A 20566-nucleotide genomic window follows, 5' to 3' on the forward strand; every position below is an offset into this window, starting at 1 on the left:
TCTCTGTCGTGTTGGTTGTATGAAAATAAAGTACACATTTATCACCCTGTACAAACACACTTAAGATCGGAGTCTCCCAAACGTCGGAGAGGGTCGTGTCCAATAAATCTCACTCCCAAAAGAGCCACTCAGCTCAGCGTAGAGAAGGCACCAGGTGTTTGCCAACACTAGCAACAAGCCACTCCACCTCATGCACTCTGATTCCTAGAACCGCTTTGAGACCCTTCCATCCCTATCAAACGTCACGGTTTCGCGAGATGCTGGTTCTTCGTCAGGTTTGCTTTTTTATTGTTGTTTTTCCATGGCAGACACACGAGAGTAAGAGAAAGCCAACCAGCACGCCTGTACATTAATCTGAGATCAGTGCTGCTGCAAAAAGCTTGTGCCCCAAGGTTATCTAGAAGTAGTGGAAAACGAAAAATGACTTTTCAAGTTTGCTGTAAACTGAGCTCAAAATGGCCAAATGGTTTTGTGTGAAATTATTATTGATCTTTTCTGAAACAGAAATCTGTGAGCCTTTGTGGAAAAATCCCTCCCGAAAATCTGCTGAAAACTATGATACGGACAGAATGGTGGCACTTGTAAGAGATCAGGTAAAACAAGCACAAATGCACACACCTGCACAGGGACATGCGTGCACACTCACTCTTGGTTTCACACACAAATGTACATAAACCTGAAAAAAAAAAAAAAAAGATTGCGAGCCAAATAAATACTGGTAAGGTACGATACGTACACGGATTCTACCCAAGTTCATTCAACAAAACGAAGGGCGAGATCACACTGGATCAAATGGAAAAGTATGCAGAAGTCCGCTGCTCTACTGTAGCTTCACTCCTATAGCCGACTACAAAAGAGGAAGAAAATTGGAGAGAGAGAGAGAGAAAAAAGAGGGAGAGAAAGAGGCCCCTGTCCTGAGCAGTTAAAGCCACCTGGTCAGCCAGGACAGACTGACTCCCAGCACCACAGGCTACAGGGTGCTTCCTCCAGTGGCAAGCCTTCTGCTGACCCTCCGTCTGTGTCCTGCGGTCCTGTGGGAGAGGAGGAGGAGGAGGAGGAGGAGGGGAGGGAGGAGGTGAAGCAACACGATCAGGGCTGCAGATGCCCCGCCACTGTAGGTCTGGTTCTGTTTGGTGTTTGGAGTGGAGGGGAGGCAGGTAGAAATGTTGAACTGAGGCTGGACCAGGAACTGAGGGTGCAGATTGTGAAGGAGGGGGGGTCAGCAAGCCAAACTTCTTCTGCAGGCTTATAGGGCCTGTGTCTTTAGCTCGATGGGCTCTCCCCTGGTCTCCTGCTGGCCCTCGGCCTCCGGGGGCCGGGTGCCCTTCAGCGTAGCGAGCCTCTCAGACAGACCGCGCATGCGGGGGAACAGCATGAAGTCGTATAGCAGAGCACCCATGGCGCCGCCGATCATGGGTCCCACCCAGTAGACCTGTAGAGACCAGAGGGCGTGCATGTGTCTCAGTAGGTCACATCATTCATAGTCTTTAAAAGTAAAAGAGATCATTTAGAGATTTACCCAGTGGTTGACAAAATTTCTGACCAGGACAGCGGGGGCAAAGGACCTGGCTGGGTTCATTCCAGCTCCAGTGTAGTACATCTGCACCACAGACAAAAAGAACAGTTTATAAATATGTAAAAGCTCCCTGGTGGGATCCTCCTGCCCGGTTCTTACCCCGAGGAGATGCCCCATGAGCACGGAAAAGCCGATGGCCAAGGCGGCAGAACCCAGGCGTCCGTTGCGCCTCTCATCGGTCACGGCGAAGATGCAGACGACGAGCTGCAGGGTGAGGAACACCTCCATGGTGGTGGCCATTCCCAGGCTGATGCCTGGCTGCAGCTAAAGTGGAGCAGATACAGCAATTACTCACAGCCCGTCTACATCCTCGTAGTGATGGAAGTGAAGTCTGGCACACTCACCGTGTTGAGGGCGAGGTTTCCCCTCATGTTGCTGGGCGTCACCCCGTAGAGCACAGCAGCACCAGCCAGCGCTCCAAGGCACTGGGCCACGATGTAGAAGAAAGCCCGGAACAGCGACATCTGGGAGCCAATCAGGTAGGCAAATGTAACGGCCGGGTTGATGTGTCCGCCGCTGATGTGGCCGATGGACTGGATGAGGGTGGCAGCCGCCAGCCCGAAGCAAAAGGCAACGTGGAGGACATTGAGGGGTCCGGTGGTCCAGCGGAGCGCCGCCCCGAGCCCGAAGAACACAAAGAACATGGTGCCGTAAAACTCTGCAAGCACCGCCCGCCAGAAAGACATGGACCTGAACTCCCACATGGTGGCAAATGTTCCACAAAAATCAACTCTTAGTGATGGAGGGATCAAATGAGAAGCTGATCAAATGAGAGGAACGTGACAAACTGAAAAATAAAACGCTCTCAAACAGAAACTGCTGCTCTAATGCTAAATTCAGCAACAGCCAAAATGCTCAACATGCACGTGTGGAAAGGTCTCGCTGTGGCACTTCTGATTTCTGTCATAGACAGCTCCTGAGTGGAGCAGCACGCCGCCCTCTGTGCATCTATGTTAGGAGGAGAACACGGAGATAGAAACGTTAAGCATGTCCTGCAGACATCCAGCCTCTTTACCAGAGCAGGGGGAGCTCAGAGGCCTTTTTATAACACCAGTGGGGCCACGGTGACCCCGCACAGTCCAGGGGTGGGACCAGCGCACAATACAACGAAAAACAAATTTATTTAACCCCTGCCAGGCCTTGACCTCGCTTCTGTGTATTCTTTGTAGATGTGACACCACAATAAAGGGCTGGCAAGCAAAGATTTAGAGAAATGTATTTAAATGTGCGAGGAAAAATTCTGCATGTTGCCACAATTAGATGCATAAAGTCTGCTTAGAACATTAAAAAGAACTGTGTGGAGATAAAAACAGGGCCCCTGGGAGAAACTGGGCTGACATTTACGACTAAAAATAGTAAAGAAATGGAAAGATTGTGGGAAGGAGTTCTGAGCCAACATAAGAAGGATGCAAACGTGCACTAAGATGTTCACCATCGCTCGAATTAAAGCTGAGGTTGCTCCAATTGTGCATTGAAATCAGGTGTGTGGCAGCAGAAACAATTGGGCATAATTCATTGTGTGTGTGTGTGTGTGTGCGTGTGTGTGTGTGTGTGTGTGTGTGTGTGTTCGGTCAGCTAGTATCAGCTAAAGCTGTGGAAAATCCACGTTTGGAAAAGAAGAGGGGAGAGCGGGCCGCCCATTGAGCTCCTACACTGGAGCATGATGCTGACCAGGGCGGCTGGGGGGGGGACACGCCTGCTGCCCACTCAAAGGATTACGCTGACCTCAGTGTTTCTCTGCGAGGAAACAAAAATGCTGGCGGCGACACTTTCTCTGGGTTTCTATGATCCGTTTGTCTCGCTGTCACTGGCCACATCAGATAATCCACTTGTGCGCCGGCGCCGTTGTGCTGAAGCCATATGAACCAAATCCTCAGCAGGTTTCCCTCCACAGGAGTCACTTTACACATCGGGCCTTCAACGCAGCCTGTTGTTTACGATGTGACTCAATAAATCCTCCCAAAATAACCGTAGTGCAACGTCCTGAAAGGCAGCGTTATTCTGGTTGCTTCGGACACTTTATTGGGTTGCCAGTTGCCGCAACTCTTTTGTTTGCAGCATTATGTTGCCATCACTCCCGCCCTCGATCATAAGCTAGCTTTAATGGGGTTAAGCCCACAGTTTAGATTTTACAGGACCGCCTGTTTAAAAGGTGCTTACAGTGTGTTTTCCCGTTCCCCGTGTTCAGACTGCTGACATAACATGAGCCCCCCACCTCAAAAAACACCACAGCCATGCAGGAGCTCCGGCCTAGATAACACACGGTGGTGCTGATGGCAGAGGTAAGGATGCAGGCAGGAACCACACAGGTGACGAGGACGGTCGAGGATGGTGGTGACGGGAAGCACAGAGGGTCCCAGAATATCGGAGAGGGTTAGGCCGTGAAGCAGGAGCACTACACATCTGTCCAGATGACGCAACACAGAAATGATCATCAGCCAACAATTCACTGCCAATCAGAACTTTGAAAATGTAAACTTCAATTCCAAAAGAAGTCAAACACAAAGTTCTTGTTTAAAGGTTGGAAGAGTTTAATAGATGGAACCAGCCTCACAGGTTAAGACATAAAGGTGTCAAACAAAATGTGCCAGCGTTAGCATTCACACTGAACCTTCCAGCTCTCTCCCGTCTCCGCCAGCTAAACTCTGCAGCCTCTTCTAGGCTGGAACAGCACAAATCAACCATCAAATGACCCTTTTTATATATGCAAAGTTTCCATCATGTTTAACTGCAGGAAGAACTGTTCAAACAGATGGTTTACATCTTTGCAGATGTTAAAACAGGAAATGCGAAGTGCTGTTTTATAAATTAAACAAACTGTGCAATCTTTTTTTTTTTTTTTTAAATTCAAACATTAACAGGGAACAATATTAAAAAACTGTTTTTGGGGGTGGGGGAGAAATAGGCATCTTCTTTTATTCAATACAAATCACAATGTTCAGTAGGTAGTCTGACAAAGCAATTAACAAAAACCACGACAATGCCGTACAACATCAAAAGACTCCAAACAGTCATTCAAGCCAATGAACAATAACTTTGCATGTTAAAAGACTCGTTCATGCAGAACAGAACTGCAAAGCTAATCAACATCTCGGTGTGAAGATCAGTGCACGTCCACATCAACAGTCACCCGTGGGTTTCTGGAAGAGAGACGTCTGCAATGGGAATCAGGCTCATAATGTGATGTAGGCTGAAGGCTACAAAATAAAACTAGTCAAGTTCTATAGACATACCAACCTCATCATCCACGCCTTCTAAATCTGGAAGATCATCACCTCCCATCTTGTTAATCATCTGCCGGAGGAAAAAAAACAAAAAAAAAAGACTCCAGTGGACCCACATACTTAAAATTAAGGCTGGACTATGTTTGACGTCCTCACCTCTGAGAATTTGTCGAAACTACTCAAATCATCATCCGAATCATCTTCCCAATTCCTCCAGTTGTTGAAGTCAACACTCAGCCAGCTGACCTGAGGGAAGATAATCCAAGTTATAACACAAAATAAAGGTTAGTATCGATCTTGCTGTCCGGGATGGCAGTGAAATGAAGGAGTCGAGCCTTCCAAAAACGACAGCGACCTTCTCCTTGAGTTTGGTAAGCCGAGGCCAAGATATCCCCGGCTGCGCCTTCCTCAAACAACACAGCACCGATCTGTCAGTGCGCTTGTGTTTGGATTCCTATGTGGAAGAAGATGCGATGAAGCCTTTGGAGAGGTTTCAAAAGAACGCAGCACATTTACGACGCTATATGCGACATACTTTGGGGTTGATCTCGCTGAACAGGTCCACCGTGTTGTGGTGCTTTTTATCGGCCGCTCCGGTGACGCAGCTGCGCAGGAGGCAAAGGTGGCAGAATGGATCCCATCAGATCCCTGTTGGCTCACCCTCTATCATACAGTCCAAATGAAGTGGTGGTGCTGTTAATGGAACTTACCTGAACTCAAATTTGGACGAGTCAAAATTGACTTTGACATCTTGACTGTCCTCCACGCAGAACTCCACAAAAACTGCCTCCCTCCTGTCATACCATCGGGCTGCTGCATGCTGCGCACTGCAAAGCATTCAAAATGAACCAATGACAAGTCACGTACACTCGGACTTCATACGGTAGCCTTGATTTCATTACCATAACACACTATATATATATATATTAATCAAGTACTCTGGGTTTCCTACGTGCCTGAGAATTTCGTAAAAATATGCTTTATGGTTAACTGTGTCACAATGTCACTAAATATCAAGCGTAGATAACCGACCACTAGCTAACATTGGCTAAAGTGTGCTATCCTCTGCTAGCTACACATGACACCACGTTTTCCCACCACCGTCACTCTCGTCCTGCCGTTAGCCTGCTAACGGAGCCGGGGACCGTCGCGCTCACGAACCGCCGCACTGGGGACGTTTCATGGGGCGCGGCGGCGTCAAGGAAAAACGAGAAGTTGTCCGGTTTTGTGGAGATATACCGTGGCTTTCAGTAGTCTTCACATCGTGGTCGAAACACTGAGGCTAACACATGTACTTGTTAGCTACTCGTGGCTGATCCGCACACTCGTGGGACTATTTGCTCGTTAGCTTTGGAAGTTATTGGCTACCCGTAAACCCAGAACTTACATTTCCATTGTTATAGCAATTATGCTCCCTTCTTGCGTCACGATATTGACACTGTAGTCAAAATTTAATGGCCGGCAAAAAATGAAGTGAAACCGAAAGAGCTAACTATAGTGTAGCAGCATTCCATTAAGGAGCGGAAACCGACGCAGGCGCATCCGCAGTAGGCTACAGTTACTGACGGCCGTCAGTGGTCGGTGCCTGATCCGTACCCGGAACTTGAGCGGCTCTGTATCACTTCTGCGCATGCGCCAACGTCGGCGTTGTTTCAACGAACCCCAAAATAATGGACAAAAGAAATTGACTTTGATAGAAGTTGACATGCAATAAACAGTCATTTAACTCATAAAAAGAAATTCCACTTTCAATTAAAGACACTGTTTACGTCACTGATTATGTCGCGTATACACGTATACATTATACGCATGTTTGTAATAATGGAACAACAACAGACAAACACATACGCGCGCTAAAGTCTATATAAAATGTTTAATTAGTAATTACAGCGTGTTGGCCTGTAATCTTATGGGTAGTAATGAACAACTCATCATTCACTCTGAACGCTTGGAACTGAATAGGCAGCAGAACTTTAAAAGAATTAACCATATTTAGATGTTTTTGCGATCTCACTTTGCGTGCAGATGATGGAATTGCTTGGAAAACATCTGGTTGAAAAATCAGTGCACATGTGCTCCAGACATCCAGAGAAGAAAAAAAAATAATGAAAGGTTGTAAAACACACAGTTAAGACCGCAACTATTTCACCAACTCGTCTTTTGATTAACACACGTAACCCACGGTGTTTTAAGATGACAAAGTACTGGTGTTTCGATTTGTTTCAGATAATCTGTATGTATTATAAGGGTTATTTAACAGACCACGTGACTTTAAGGAGGAGTGGAATTCCCACGATGTCGTAGGATGAACACTTGATGTCTGTCTAACATTGTTCTATCATAAAAGCAGTGAATCACGACAACGTTATGATTCACCAAAAACGGTTAAAAAAAAATAAAAAATAAAAACAACCAGCCAATCGTGTCAACACGGTGACGAACTTCCTGGTTACATTTTCTCCCGAGTCTCTTTTATTAATGTGTAAACCGAGATGACGCGGCTTTTGAACGAGGCTGCGGCTTTGGAATGAGGCGAAATATCAAATAATCTGCTCTGATGAAGATTTACTGTGCGGTCCGAGTCGGACGCGGACTCCGAAGCGCCTCTTCCCCCGTCTGATCCAAGGACGAACAGGCGAGACGCGGCGGCCGGGGCGCAGGATTCGGACCGGGTTTTTCCGAGGACAGGGAGGGGTGGTTTGGAATCTACAAAGATATGAGCCGGGAATGCGCTTGGATACCATGTCCTGACCACAGTCGTTCCCCTCCGATAAACTGCAGCATCGCGTTAGGAGCGAAGGCCTCGGATGGAGCTGCGGGTCCTTTAATCCGGGCCAGAAGCATCCGTGACAGCCAACACCGACGCGCTACGGTAAAACGCTCGACTACTCTGTCAAATAATCCGAGGTGAAACCGAGCTGTGCAACAAAGGAAGTGCTGAAATGAGATTGCGAAACCGCTGAATTCCCTGTTGCAGCTGTTGAGTGGTTTTATTTTTATTTTTGATCGCCCAGCAGCTGTGATAACGCTCCTTTTTCTCCACTCTCTGGTCAACAGGACGCTCCATTCACCGTTGAAGGAATTTATGGGATCACAAGGTAACGTTCGGACGTGTCACTGGTGCTGCCGTGTGTTGTCTTGTGATGGTTTGGAGTTTTCTTTGTTTACAGCGTGAAACAGCTGATCAGTCCCGCTGCCTGCGCGCACACCGACAGCGAGAATCCCTGTAGCGACAGAGAGGAACTACGGACCGGTTCTGCCGTGGCTCCACTGTTTGTGGTGTGAAGGCCTGAAGGGGCTGTCGAGCCTATTCACCAGCATTATTTTGTTGCCACGTCTTGATGTGGAGCTCATTCCTCATGATGGGACTGAGAGAATGTTGGCAGGAGCTTCTTGACTGGGTGTGTTATGATTCAGTCAGGCAGGTGTTTAGCCACCTTTATGGGAAGGCAAGAAGTAACTAGTTTCATGGGTAAATCAGGTGGAAATATACTGTGGGCACGCGCAACTTTACAAGTTTTGGCTGCAAATGCTGCTGACTTTTCTCTTGTCACACCCTGCTCGAGTACCAGGCTGCAACATTACCACTCAGTATACCACTAAATATTTCAGAACGACAACGCTGAGGTTGGAATTGTGCCTCTGTTTAATGTCCAGAGTGGAGCATTTTCATTAATCTCATTTTATTTGTTCTTAATCTCAACATGCAAATCCCAACATGGCCGCTAAAGTATTGCTCCATGGACAAACCTTCTTCAATATTAGTTTATGGAAAGTAATATTGGAAATGATGTTTTATTTAAATGGAAAAATCAATTGTGTTTGGAGTTCAAGCAGCAGTGAAATCACGAATATATTGCTGTGAATAGCAGCAGCAGGTGGGTGGTTGGCTAAAATAAAGGCCCGCTACCTGGAATTACCTCATGCTTTTTGAAGATTACCATTCAATAAGCTGCATGCATCTCATTCTACCCTTCGATTCCCTCTCAGGTGCACTTTGGAGTAATGAGGGGGAGCTTTTAGTTCATGCTTTAGACAATACCTGTTTCTATTCCTGAAGCTTCCTTTCAGTCGGGACACTCTGGAGGCCTCGTGTTTTCATGCATTTGCTCACTACGTGTGACAATTGCTCCTCCAATCATTGATCGGTGCAACTTTCCCGCCAGATTTCTGCTGCGTAATGTTCTCAGCCTTCAAAAGTCAGAGGAAATAACTTCTGAAGTGCTCTGAGTAGCAGGAGAGCCGCTCTGTGTGTGTATCTGAGCGATCAGTGCAGTGTCATGCTAGCTCTCCATTGTATCCCCCATCCTGCAGCAATTAGTATTAATAGTCTACCTGATCCATTATGCAGCATGCTGGCGGTCGGGCCTGCCTTTTGCTTAGTTGCATACACACCTTCAGCCCCGAGTTGATTGCGGTGATTGATTCCGGGTGCGCCTGTCGAATCCTTTTGTGTTCCTCTCCATCTCTTAATACATCCCTTTCCTTTTCACGTTTGGTTCTGATAGGAACGTCACGGTCCACCGGTGCCGATTGATTGAAATAACTGCACGCTCCACTTGCCTCCCAGTGAGGTGTAGAGAATTTAATTTAGTATGTTTGAGTCTAATCCTGCTGATCTGGCATTTTTCTTTCCTGCTGGTCCCCAGTCAGCTTACGGCAACCACCCTCTGATAGATCTTGTGTAAATATCCTCAGTAGTCTCTTTTATATGCCTTTTCTGCAACATTTTTCCTCTCAATGTTTAGTTTTGGAGGTAACGTTGTGGCTGCAGGTGAGCTGATGACCTTTGTGTTTCTCTCTGTGCAGTTTCTTCTGATGAGATGAGTGTGTGTGCTGGCCAGGGCAGTGATGAGGTACTGGTTTCTCAGGCGGTGTGGGATTACCTGGCTGCAGCTGGGCGGCCCTGGCTCATTGACTTCCAGCAGAAGCAGGGGATGAGTGCCGGCATAATTAGACGTGGAGAGAAAGGGGGTTGCTGCGCCGTGAGACTGCAGCCGGTGGAAGGCTCCAGGAACTCAGCAGCTGGGATGATGGATGGGCCCATCTCCAGCGAGACCCGAAAAGCCTTCATTGACCTATGCCGTTGTGCCCGGAAAGAAATGAGCAAGCAGGAAGGGGGAACCAAGAGGAAGAGGGCTCTGCTGCCCTGGGTGGGAGTGCTGGAACCGAACGCAGAGGGGAGCATGGTTCAGCCCCCTCCCCTCCAGCCACGACGCTCCCAGAGACAGCAGCAGCAGAGGCTCAGGAAGCCTGCCGATGAAAAGGCCTGCTCCATGCTCCACGAGGTCGTCCAGGTCAAGGACGGGGACCCCGCCGTCACCGCCCACGGCGAGGGGGAGGACAACAAAATGTGCTCCATCTGCATGGGAGACATGGTGGAGAAGACCACCCTGGAGAAATGTGGCCATTCCTTCTGTCGCTCTTGCTTGGATCAAGCCTTCAAAGTGAAAAAAGCGTGTCCTGTCTGTCGCTTCGTTTACGGCCAGCTGATTGGGAATCAGCCTGCCAACGGGACGATGATCGTAGAGCGGGATCCCGATCTGGAGCTTCCTGGCCACGAAGGCTACGGGTGCATTTGCATCATCTACAGCTTCCCTCCCGGCCTACAGTCGGTGAGTTGACCCAGAACAGCATCCTCAGACTGTAGGTTTCTGGAACACGAGCTCATAACGTCTTTCTTTGTTTGCGACCCACAGCCAGAACACCCCAACCCAGGTGTTCGGTATCCCGGAACGAACCGCGTGGCCTACCTCCCCGACAGCCCCGAGGGGAACCGCGTGCTGGGCCTGCTGCGCCGGGCCTTTGAACAGCGCCTTATCTTCACCATCGGTACCTCCATGACTACGGGCATGCAAAATGTCATCACCTGGAATGACATTCACCACAAGACCTCAATATGGGGTGGGCCTCGCTGGTACGTTTGACCTTTCTTACAGGGGGGGATGTGATTTATGATGTGGTTTCTAATGAACCAGGGCTCAACGTCCCAGCGTGTTAGCTGAGAAAAACACCCGTAAAGAGAGAAGATCAATGAAAGTGGAGATGATGCAGATGCTGCGATGACGTTCTCTTATTTCCCCTGACAGCTTTGGCTACCCAGACCCCACTTATCTGGTACGAGTCACAGAGGAGCTCAGAGAGAAAGGGATCACGGCGGAGTGATGACAATGGGGGGGGGGAAAGACTCCGACTCTTCCAGGACTCTGCGGGACTTCCTGAGCGTTACGCCCGGATGTCTGACGTTTAATGCTGCAGCAGCGCTCGGATCACTCCTCATGATTTCTTCGTCCCATTTCCGTCCGGAGCTCAGATGAAACCAGTGCTACATGTGGAAGAAAATACTCGGGGTGCAGGGCACTCTTGGGTCACATGGTGGCTGGTTGGGATCCGTTTTCCTTCTATATTGTTTGCAAAGTCAAAGTGTGACGTTATATTGTCTTGGTTAGTTCTAATCTGGGGAATTTTATTTTATTTTTTACAAGCACATGTTCTAAATTTGATGGTTAATTCCCCACTGTAAGAATAATGTTCCACAGATTATTGGCTCTGCTTCAACAGATTTAAGGAAAAAAAGATGAATGAATTTATTGCAATTTGAAGCACTCTCGGGCACTTTGGTGTGTGTTGTTCAGTTAGGCCTCTGTCATGGTCGTGGAGCAAACCGGTACGTGTAGCCGACGCCGCTAGCCTGGTGGCTACTCATTGATGTCAACCGCATAAAAGTTTGTTTATGTGTGACCTTCGTGTTCTACCTGTTTGCACTGAAATCTCAAGAATGTTTAACTTTGTCAGCACCTTCCTCCCCCCACCTCATCAGAATCCCATTTGACCAGATTTATGATGTCGAATCAAAAGGGCATATAGAGCACTTAAACCAAATGAAAGGCACAAACGCTCTTTGCTAACCCATGCCTCCCACCGAGAGATTTACCTGCTAATACTCTCATTTAGAATAAGGAACCTGCTCTCAAGCTCTGTTTAAACACCTATATGAAGACACACAGCAAATAAATAATAAAAGATGACAGGAAGAATTGATTTTCCTTCAAGTGAAGTATTGATCCTATTTTCTTGTGCCTTTTCTTGTACTCACTTTTGATTGGAAAAGAAAAAGTCACGCACGATGTTAAAACAAAGGAAGGTATGATTTAATGTTCTTCAAGCAGCGTTGCGTTTGTAGCTATAATTTTTGGCTTTAAATACAGACAAAACACAAATCATGAAACTATCAATTAATGTTTATGAGATGAAAAAAAGTTCAAAAAGCGGTTGATTCTGTATATGTGGAAGTGTTTTGCTGAGTGCAGTAACCTGCTTGGCTAGTGGCTAATTAGTCTTTAGACCGCCTGGTCAGGTCCATGAATTAAAAACCTTTTGTGTACATCACCTTTAAATTTACTGACATATTTATTTTTTCTTTCTGTTTCATGTTTTGGAAGACGGGACTGTAGTTTACTAAAGCTACTCTGCAAATATTTCTATGCATTACATGACAGAGGAGGAGAAGCTGAGGGGAGATCACACCTTAAAGCTGATTGTCATGGAGAAGTGGGAACTCCGCTTTTCTAATTGCGTTGATTCGTACTTTGTTGATATCCAGAAAATTGTGCTTTACATTTTAATACTTGAATAAAAACCTTTGTTCGGGTTTGTGTTGGATATTGAATCCAGTTCGTGATTAAAACGGGAACGGTTCAGTTTTGTGAGGTGGCTGAAATAATGCTAACAACATCCATCCCATCATATGTACCCTTAAGAGAACATAACACCAATAATAATAATTATGACTAACCTTGAGTCAAGCTATAGAAATGTGGCACAAACAATCAAGCATTTGAAGATAAAGATAAAATAATATGTTCAACGAGGCATTAATTGACCTCAGTGCTTGACGGGGGTCTGGGTTTGTGCTTTTTGAATTAAATTATTTATTTAAGAACTACCAGTAATTCACGTCAGGCTCCACTTCCTGGTTCTGTCTCAGCCAATGGAACGGGAGCTTCTTCCCTTACGTCATGTTTTACTGTTCATTTCGGCAATGAAAGCTCGCCTCTTCCATGGCTACGGAAACAACATATATTCTTTTAAAGTCATGGAAAACCGGCAAAGGCAAAGTGCGGAGGACTGCGCCATCTGCCTGGACCGGATCCAGGGGAAGAAGACCTTAAAGTGTTCACACTCTTTTTGCTCGGAATGTCTCGAATCGTCTTTCAAACGTAAGCCCGCATGTCCGGTGTGCAACACCTTCTACGGGACGCACACGGGGAACCAGCCCGAGGGCACGATGACGGTGACGCGCAGCCAGCAGCGCCTACCCGGGTACGAGCGCTGTGGATCCATCGTCATCCACTACATTTTCCCAGCAGGGATACAAGGGGTGAGCTCTCACACGCACTCTCTCTCTGTCACACACAAGCACACACACACACACACACACACACACACACACACACACACACACACACACACACACACACACACACTGGTGAAGGAAGTTTAGAAGCTACATATAAACAGTTGCGATGCGTGTGGTATGAGATGAGATACACACACGCACGTATGTATATGTGTGTGTGTGCATATACATATATGGCGAAAGGGGGCAGTGTTTCTGTTGATATTCTGTTGATATAGCAACCACAATGCATTTCATTTTAGTTTATTTTGATAAAAACGCCGATGGACAAACTCATCCTTTACTTTACCTTCAAATTCAATTGTTTTTCCTTTTTATGTGTTTTTAAGCCCAGTTTGTATCAGGAGAAACACAAACTGCAGCAAAATCTGGCCCAATTAACTCTTTGTGATGAAGTTGAGTTGAGTTCAACAGGAAAAGCGGGAGTAAATGATAACATGACCCAAAAAGAAACAATTTGAGCAGTGTGTTACGTGCATTAACAGTCTGAGCACCCGAACCCAGGAGTGAGGTACAGCGGCACCTCTCGCATCGCCTTCCTGCCCGCCTGTGAGGAGGGTGAGAAAGTCCTGAAGCTGTTGAAGAAAGCCTTCGACAGGAAGCTCATCTTTACCGTGGGGAGATCCGTCACCACGGGCCTCAATAATGTCATCACCTGGAATGATATTCACCACAAGACCAGGATGGATGGTGGACCACAGAGGTATGCACCGTATTGGGTCTTTTTCCCTGTGCTGAGTTCACTACAACGTCGAGTGTGAACATTTGACCTCATCTCCATCCTGTAGTCCTAGAGCTTCCATCTCAGAGGGTTCTTATTGTCATTTTCTTATAACATGGTTGCCTGTTAATATGTTAACAGACTGGTTCACCATGACAGTGTGGCCATGTTCAAATTTATCATCTACACAAATTATACTGGATTCTTATGTCGATGTCATCATAAACTAATTTGGGGTGTGTATTTTTAATCATATTTTCTCAGTTTTGGATATCCAGATCCACAATATTTGTCCAGAGTTCAAGAGGAGCTTCGTCTAAAAGGAGTGACCGAAGAGAACTGATGGGCTAAGACAATCAGGAAATATGCCTACGTATATTTAATACTGTGTATTATTAAAATATTACTGATTTTTCACATTTGCACTTTCACATTTCTTTGTTTTTATCTTAAAAGCCTTCATCACTGACTTACTGGTATTTAAAAAATTTTTTACACAGTGTGATTAAAATAGGGCAGATGGCTAAAAAATCCTTGTCGATGTTTAAAACGTGTTTTTTTGTTCTTTAGTTGTAAAGAGAAATTGCATTACAACAATTTCAGATTTTGTGTTTGTGAAAGTGCCTGTTGTAAATGCCGTCGTTCCCCATTTGGACCACTAGGTGGGGGTGTTCTCCTGAAATAATGCAGCTGCTGTTAACACACGACAGCCCCTTAAAACAAGTTCCAATTCTCATCGTTCAAACATCAGAAAAAATGTGCCCGAACATTTGGAGGGACTGTAACTTCTTCATGAGAACATTGAATAATTAAATATCTTCCAAACCAAACTGAACTGCTCTCCACTTTTCTCCCAAAGGGCAAGTTAAGATAAGTAGATAAGTAGATGGAGAAGCCACGTTCAGGTTAAGATAAAAAAATAATCCAATGTTAAAATTTGAGTAGAATGTCTCCTCTCTTTTACTCAGCAGACCTGAAAACACTTGACGGCCACTTCGACCATATTTTGCCTCTGACCAGGATATACTTGCGTATAATGTCAGTCAAAAGCATCTGATCTGAGCGCTACAGGATGAGTGAATACTTTTAACCTATATTCTGAGGTGGGACACATTGTATAGAAATGTGGAGGGCTGGCTGGGCCTCTGAAGCAATAAGTGGCTGCAGGCATTTCTGCGGTCTGATCTCAGAGCAGCTGCTGCACACAAAGCAGACCAGGACCCATCTGCTTAAATATAACACCCCCCCCCCCCCCCCCCCCCCACCTCTCCTATATTTCTTTTCTCCCATGATTCATCACTCCATTTCCATGATATTTCTTCCTCTGTCTCGTCCTTCTAACTACATTAAGTCTGTTCCTAATACCCTTTCCTCCTGCAGAAATGTGTAACAGGAGCCACATGCAGCCTGTTCTGATAGAATTACATAACCATGGAGAAGAAGCAATTTTAGATTAGATCATGAATTTGAAGGAAATATCAAATTTAAATACCAGCTGTTTTTATTTTCTATGGCAACACAGCAGAAATATAGACCATAATGAAGCTTGCGTCAGTGACAATGTAGAGTTGTGGATGAAACATTTATTATTGTAAATGATGGGGTGGGGTGGGGGGGGGGGGGGTGTCCTTTTAAAGTGGATTGATCTTTAAAAGATTATCTCTGCACCAAACATCTGCTGCATTCCTTAATTTCCCTCAAATGCCGCTTTGCGATCCCGTGTCGGGATCCTTTCAATATTCTGCTGTAGGAGCTGAAAATAGCAACGTGACTTTTTTATTGCCACCAGACGAGCTTTCCTGGAAACAAGCGTTCAAATCCATCAGATGAGAGATGCTCCATTTCCTGTAGCGGAGGTGATAAGGAAATCATTATGTGACAATGCAGAGCAGTGGTTTTTGCTCCATCTCCCGACTGTGCACCTTAATTAAAGTGTCTGCGGCTGTCGGGAGAACCCTGGCACGCCCCCCCGCCTGCTCGCCCTCTTCTTCGTCCTCTCATCTGTGGGTCTCCATCTTCCCCGGCTGTCATGCAGTGCAGTTCCACCAGATCAGCTCGCTCTAGGATATCTTTGAATATTCTTTTTTATGTGTATCTTAACCTAGTTTGGTTTTCAGTGATAAAGTCTGCAGAGATAAGACTCTCTTCCTGCAGCCTTCAGGTAAATGCACTGGAGGAGGTACAGTATGTGACTGCACACACACACACACACACACACACACACACACACACACACACACACACCTAGGCCATGTGCCCTTGCCTGGGTGCGTGTATCGGCCATGCAAAGGTAGGTTTTTGCTCAGGTCCATCTCTGGCCCGTTGGTTCCTCACCTCCTCTGCATTGAGCCATTGCTCCTACGTGGCTACGTGGCTTTTTGTCTGCCTGATTTAGCAGCACAGACCTTCTGCTTTTCTCGGCAAGGCTGACAGATTTACCGACTTATTTCACAGACAGGACACAGCCGTCGGGTTGGCAGCTACGCTGGGGTCTTTGGCTCAGTCGTCAGTGCCAGAGATTGAAGGATGCGCCCAAGCTGTTCTTTATCAGCGACCGCCAAGCTTCTCCTCGATACGTTTATAGCCGCTCCATCATCTATGAGAAATTAGAACAGTGTCCAGTCATCAACGCTCAATAGATCATTTATTGCAAATGTTTTTCTTTTCATGAGCAACAACAATTCAACAATGAATATAAAGATGGTGGATAATGAAAATAGAGTGAATGTTTCCTTTTTTAGCACTGAGGGACGACAAGAGTGGAGTGTTTTACTTTTCTACTGTAGGTGAGCATTGATTTGACTCGGTGTACAAAACGGGTACTTGTTTGATGTCTGTAAACCAGTTTATCTCCACATATACCCAGTGTGCAATGTGTTACCTGTCACACAATGACACACAACAGTTTCTGCTGCTCCAGGTTTGGTGTGTATGCAGGCGTCTGGTGCTCATCTAAAGTGGAGCGAACCGCACCGACAAGGCGCACGAGTGGTTTTCTGGGAGTGTGTTTGCAACAGGAAGTGGATGCATTTGTGAAGTGGACACTTTTGTTCCAGGGGGACGAGCGGCGATTCTCATAATTAGCAACCGAAGCAGCTGCACTTTATGACAGCAAAGGGCCGACTCGGCACTTTCGGTGATGAAGAGAGAACAGAAGAACATTAAATCACATCACAGATGACTTGATGTTTTGTACGTATCCAGTTTCACTGTGCACCTGTAAACTATAAAAAACTAGAAAGATGTGTGTTGAAGAAGATGAAGGTGCAGACAGAAGGGCGGGGGAATGCACCATGGGAATGTTGTTGGAGCTGATGTTTTGCAGACTAAGAGCATTTCAATATTTAGCCGGTGAATTAATAAAAAACCCTTTTTTTGTCAGTTTATCTTCCTGAGGATGAAGTTGGACTGCGGACGTATTTGCACCAACAGTGTGGTGAGTGGACTTCATGATCTGACCTGTTCCACAAGAGTAACGGCCGCCGACACGGCTCCTGTGAGTCAGACTGTAGTTTATATTCTGCACCAGGCTTTTCCTCACACCTGTTTTAAGACGCAAGGATGAACCTCGCAGGACTGAAATATTTACCAGTGGGAAAGCTGCCTCTGTCCACAGTCATGGGCTAATTACGTGTTCATCAGTGATACATGTTAGCTGTTGTTGTCATGACAGCAGACCCCTGCAATGAAATGACTCCAGATGATGAGACTGAATCACCAGGTAATTACAGCCCCAAAAGCCTTGTGAGCGTTCCTGCCATGTAAAATCCTGGCCGTATTTTTATTTCGTTACCTCACAGACTGTCTGCTCTTCCCTCCTACTCATCCTCGTTTTCCGGGGTGGCTGCAAGCCCTCTTCCGAACGCAGCGCTTATGTAATGTTTCTTTGCTTCATTTCACCCTTTGAGGGTGTACATGTAAGAACATTGCTTTAATGTGCGTATTCTCAGCGCTCTTCTGGCTTCCTTGTCAGCGAGGATCAATGTCACCATTCGGCTGTGTTGGTCTTCGATACACCTTCCTTTAGCGCTCCACCGTGCACGTCCTCTGCTGCCGGACAGAGACGAACTCTGTCTCTGTCCAATGTGCGCATCAGTCTGAGGTAAAACAGGGCCACTCCCCCCATCTTGGTACACACCCTCCTCCTCATCCTTTGCTCACTCTCTCGGCTTCTTTTTCTTCTTTAAGCCAGCCACCCCAAGGCCGTGGCAGGAGAGTTATTGCCCTTGTTTCCTCTTGTCCCACATGCTTCCCGGACCAAGATGAACACACAACTTGCACTCTTTCAAACCATTAGATGCACATGCCTGTAGCCATAGTTCCCTAAAGAAGTGAGTAGTGGAGAAAAAAATGAGCATAGTGCTGCCTGGAGTATTCACAGCCTCTCCCTTTTGTACCCCCGCCCCTCGCCCCCCCCCCCCCCCCCCCCCCCACGCCCCCCCCAACACTCCTGCTTCAGCTGCAGGCACCACAGTGACAACAGTCACACACACACACACACACACACATGACTGAAAAAGGCTGAGGGACACACTGGTCCTTTGTCAACATTTATTTATGTTTTTTCTCTGAGGTTTAGAGCAGGAACGTATATGAAATTAGCAAGCCAGCTCTGGATTTAACACTTTTATTACTCGTTATTAAAATAGTGCTTGTTGCACACATACTTGGAGAGTACAGTAAAATTACTGGGTTGAGGAACAGCAGTGACACAGTGTGTGTTTAGATGTAATTATGGAGTAATTATCGTGAGTTTGGAGCCAGGCTGCTGCAGCTGACCTGATCTCACATTAAATCAGCATGAAGGACAAAGGACAAAGTGCTGGACCCAGCTTATTCCTGCACGGTGCAGCCGAGGGGACGGCGCGTATGGACGCTGCACTGGATCCGTCCTGTTATTCTGCTCAGACCCAAGCGGGATGTGGCCCACAGCCAAGTCTACTGCTGTGTGTGTGTGTGTGTGTGTGTGTGTGTGTGTGTGTGTGTGTGTGTGTTCGGAGTACAGCTCAGCTCAGCTCTCAGACGCAGTCACACTGTGCAGCAGCCTGGGCAGCTATGGACAGTGAGCACAACGGAGGTCAAGTAGTGCACATGTGTGTTCTTGTACATGCAACATGCATTAGTACACACTCTACTGTCAAAGTGAGGGCATTGTGGCTGGACATTTTGGCTGGTCCTCACAACTTCAGGACTATTTTAGGGTTAAGCCTTGGCTTAAGCTTTTGCCTCATTTTAATCTGCAGTGTTTTTATGGTTAAGATTAAATGCATCACACGTAAAAACAAAAAACGGTGTGTGACGCCTTCCTCGTCATCCCTTGACTGATGGAGGAAAGGCTGAAATGTGAGCGTGTGTTCTTGTCTCTCATTACTTTCAACGGAGATTAAGGATTTGCGACCGACCCAACTCAGTAAACACGCCAGAGGCAGCGTCTGCATACAGGAATAGTCCACAAAGATTAGAATAAACCTGATGATTACTCATCCACAGCGCAGCTGGTCGTGGCCCCGTAATGTATGAGAATGTGTCCCGGGGAGAAAAACCTCAAATCCAGAGGTGAATTTTAAAGGACCAGCCTGTTCTTTGTGGGAATAGTGAATGACTGTCCCCATGTGACCGAGCACGTTGCTGCTGCTGCAGCCAAAGAAATGTAAGGTCAGCAGAGAGCTCCCGGTGAGACACTGGCTCGTCCCCAGGCTGTTGGTGGGGGTCAGGGGTCGACCACTGATGTGAGGGTGATGGAGAACAACGTGGAGTCGGAGGCTGCGGGGGAGGATTTGCACAAGAGGGCAGTCGTTGGTGCTGTGAGTGTAAAATGATGGACAGATGTGTCTGAAGGGTGAGTTTATGTGTGTTAGCCACCTTCTTCAATTTTATACAGTACTACTGAGGGCCGTGGAAGGCTGACTTAAATCCCCTCAGAGCCCCTTTATGAACGGCCAGTCCAGCCGGATCACTTCATCTTTGACATAAATCTGAGGTATTGTTGCAGGTGCTGAATAGCAGGTGAAAGAGATTCTCCTCCGGAAACTCCTTTATCAGTCTCTAATGAAATCATTTAATCTCATCAGGGGGGATAATGACATTTGGGCTCTTTTAAATTTGATTTGGCATTAACAGTTGAGATGGAATTAAGTTATTCATTCAACATATGAATCAGAATTAATCCACAACCATCTTATTCAGTGGCAACTCAATCATTTTCACGTGACCTGGTCTTTACACTCAAGCTTTTCCACTGGGTTTTGGGAACTGAAGGTTTTCCTCGCTGGGCTATCGTGATGCTACTTCACAGAGTGAACCCTGGAGAAAGAGACCACAGCTGCGTGGGCAATCGAATTTTCTGTGCATGTGCCCAGATGTTGGCCTAATTTTTTAAACTAGCAACGTATGCGGCCTATTTACATGTCCTCACACCCCCTCAGTGATATGTTGGCTCATTTTCTGGTCACATTTTTGAACAAGTCATGCATTTTTATTTAAACTGTTGAAGTTAAACAACACACAAACTAACCTCCTCTCCTTTTTCGGGTTTTCTGTGGTGTATATCACTACATTATTCGTGTTTTTTATGTCTGCAGATTCACTTTGACCTGTATGCCAGAGGCCTCTGAGGGATTCTCTGC

General features: G+C 46.5%; 4 protein-coding genes across 9 annotated transcripts; 2 read left to right on the forward strand and 2 right to left on the reverse strand.

Moving 5' to 3' along the window:
• Positions 1 to 762: 762 nt before the first annotated feature.
• Positions 763 to 2583, reverse strand: mipa (major intrinsic protein of lens fiber a). The gene is made up of 4 exons (XM_003963091.2): positions 1921 to 2583; positions 1676 to 1840; positions 1520 to 1600; positions 763 to 1432 (listed from the first exon to the last, which is right to left on the reverse strand). Exons 1-4 carry the CDS (start codon positions 2278 to 2280, stop codon positions 1247 to 1249), a joined length of 792 nt encoding a protein of 263 aa, XP_003963140.1. The 5' UTR covers positions 2281 to 2583; the 3' UTR covers positions 763 to 1246.
• A 1558-nt stretch (positions 2584 to 4141) lies between these two features.
• On the reverse strand, positions 4142 to 6391 carry LOC101068061 (prostaglandin E synthase 3-like). Of its 3 annotated transcripts, none has more exons than XM_011621912.2 (7): positions 6188 to 6391; positions 5511 to 5627; positions 5336 to 5405; positions 5156 to 5254; positions 4957 to 5046; positions 4814 to 4870; positions 4142 to 4731 (listed from the first exon to the last, which is right to left on the reverse strand). In XM_011621912.2, exons 1-7 carry the CDS (start codon positions 6193 to 6195, stop codon positions 4696 to 4698), a joined length of 477 nt encoding a protein of 158 aa, XP_011620214.1. In that variant the 5' UTR covers positions 6196 to 6391; the 3' UTR covers positions 4142 to 4695. The 3 variants fall into 3 exon arrangements, with proteins under 3 accessions (XP_011620214.1, XP_029689685.1, XP_011620216.1); XM_029833825.1 differs by having other exon boundaries at positions 4142 to 4716; positions 4810 to 4870; positions 6188 to 6390; XM_011621914.2 differs by having other exon boundaries at positions 4142 to 4716; positions 6188 to 6387.
• A 686-nt stretch (positions 6392 to 7077) lies between these two features.
• Positions 7078 to 12462, forward strand: dtx3 (deltex E3 ubiquitin ligase 3). Of its 4 annotated transcripts, XM_029833823.1 has the most exons (6): positions 7078 to 7672; positions 7858 to 7898; positions 7971 to 8079; positions 9610 to 10415; positions 10500 to 10717; positions 10890 to 12462. In XM_029833823.1, exons 4-6 carry the CDS (start codon positions 9624 to 9626, stop codon positions 10963 to 10965), a joined length of 1086 nt encoding a protein of 361 aa, XP_029689683.1. In that variant the 5' UTR covers positions 7078 to 7672; positions 7858 to 7898; positions 7971 to 8079; positions 9610 to 9623; the 3' UTR covers positions 10966 to 12462. The 4 variants fall into 4 exon arrangements, with proteins under 4 accessions (XP_029689683.1, XP_011620212.1, XP_029689684.1 ...); XM_011621910.2 differs by lacking the exon at positions 7971 to 8079; XM_029833824.1 differs by lacking the exons at positions 7078 to 7672; positions 7858 to 7898 and having other exon boundaries at positions 8077 to 8201.
• A 332-nt stretch (positions 12463 to 12794) lies between these two features.
• Positions 12795 to 14768, forward strand: LOC115249284 (probable E3 ubiquitin-protein ligase DTX3). Its single transcript, XM_029834527.1, has 3 exons — positions 12795 to 13180; positions 13705 to 13922; positions 14205 to 14768. Exons 1-3 carry the CDS (start codon positions 12842 to 12844, stop codon positions 14281 to 14283), a joined length of 636 nt encoding a protein of 211 aa, XP_029690387.1. The 5' UTR covers positions 12795 to 12841; the 3' UTR covers positions 14284 to 14768.
• Positions 14769 to 20566: the final 5798 nt, after the last annotated feature.

This window comes from Takifugu rubripes, chromosome 3, assembly GCF_901000725.2.
Source record: "Takifugu rubripes chromosome 3, fTakRub1.2, whole genome shotgun sequence".
NCBI classification, from domain to species: Eukaryota; Metazoa; Chordata; class Actinopteri; order Tetraodontiformes; family Tetraodontidae; genus Takifugu; species Takifugu rubripes.

What these genes read in the sequence shown, in the direction of transcription:
- mipa (XM_003963091.2), bottom strand. Translation starts at nt 2,280, where the DNA reads ATGTGGGAGTTCAGGTCCATGTCTTTCTGGCGGGCGGTGCTTGCAGAG. An exon ending in TCATGGGGCATCTCCTCGGG is followed by an intron (nt 1,601 to 1,675) that starts GTAAGAACCGGG and finishes TCTGTGGTGCAG; the next exon opens with ATGTACTACACTGGAGCTGG. An exon ending in GAAATTTTGTCAACCACTGG is followed by an intron (nt 1,433 to 1,519) that starts GTAAATCTCTAA and finishes TGGTCTCTACAG; the next exon opens with GTCTACTGGGTGGGACCCAT.
- LOC101068061 (XM_011621912.2), bottom strand. An exon ending in TCGTCCAAATTTGAGTTCAG is followed by an intron (nt 5,406 to 5,510) that starts GTAAGTTCCATT and finishes CCTCCTGCGCAG; the next exon opens with CTGCGTCACCGGAGCGGCCG. An exon ending in TCAGCGAGATCAACCCCAAA is followed by an intron (nt 5,255 to 5,335) that starts GTATGTCGCATA and finishes TCTTCCACATAG; the next exon opens with GAATCCAAACACAAGCGCAC.
- dtx3 (XM_011621910.2), top strand. An exon ending in TCCCTCCCGGCCTACAGTCG is followed by an intron (nt 10,416 to 10,499) that starts GTGAGTTGACCC and finishes TGCGACCCACAG; the next exon opens with CCAGAACACCCCAACCCAGG. An exon ending in ATATGGGGTGGGCCTCGCTG is followed by an intron (nt 10,718 to 10,889) that starts GTACGTTTGACC and finishes TTCCCCTGACAG; the next exon opens with CTTTGGCTACCCAGACCCCA.
- LOC115249284 (XM_029834527.1), top strand. Translation starts at nt 12,842, where the DNA reads ATGAAAGCTCGCCTCTTCCATGGCTACGGAAACAACATATATTCTTTT. An exon ending in TCCCAGCAGGGATACAAGGG is followed by an intron (nt 13,181 to 13,704) that starts GTGAGCTCTCAC and finishes GTGCATTAACAG; the next exon opens with TCTGAGCACCCGAACCCAGG. An exon ending in ATGGATGGTGGACCACAGAG is followed by an intron (nt 13,923 to 14,204) that starts GTATGCACCGTA and finishes ATATTTTCTCAG; the next exon opens with TTTTGGATATCCAGATCCAC.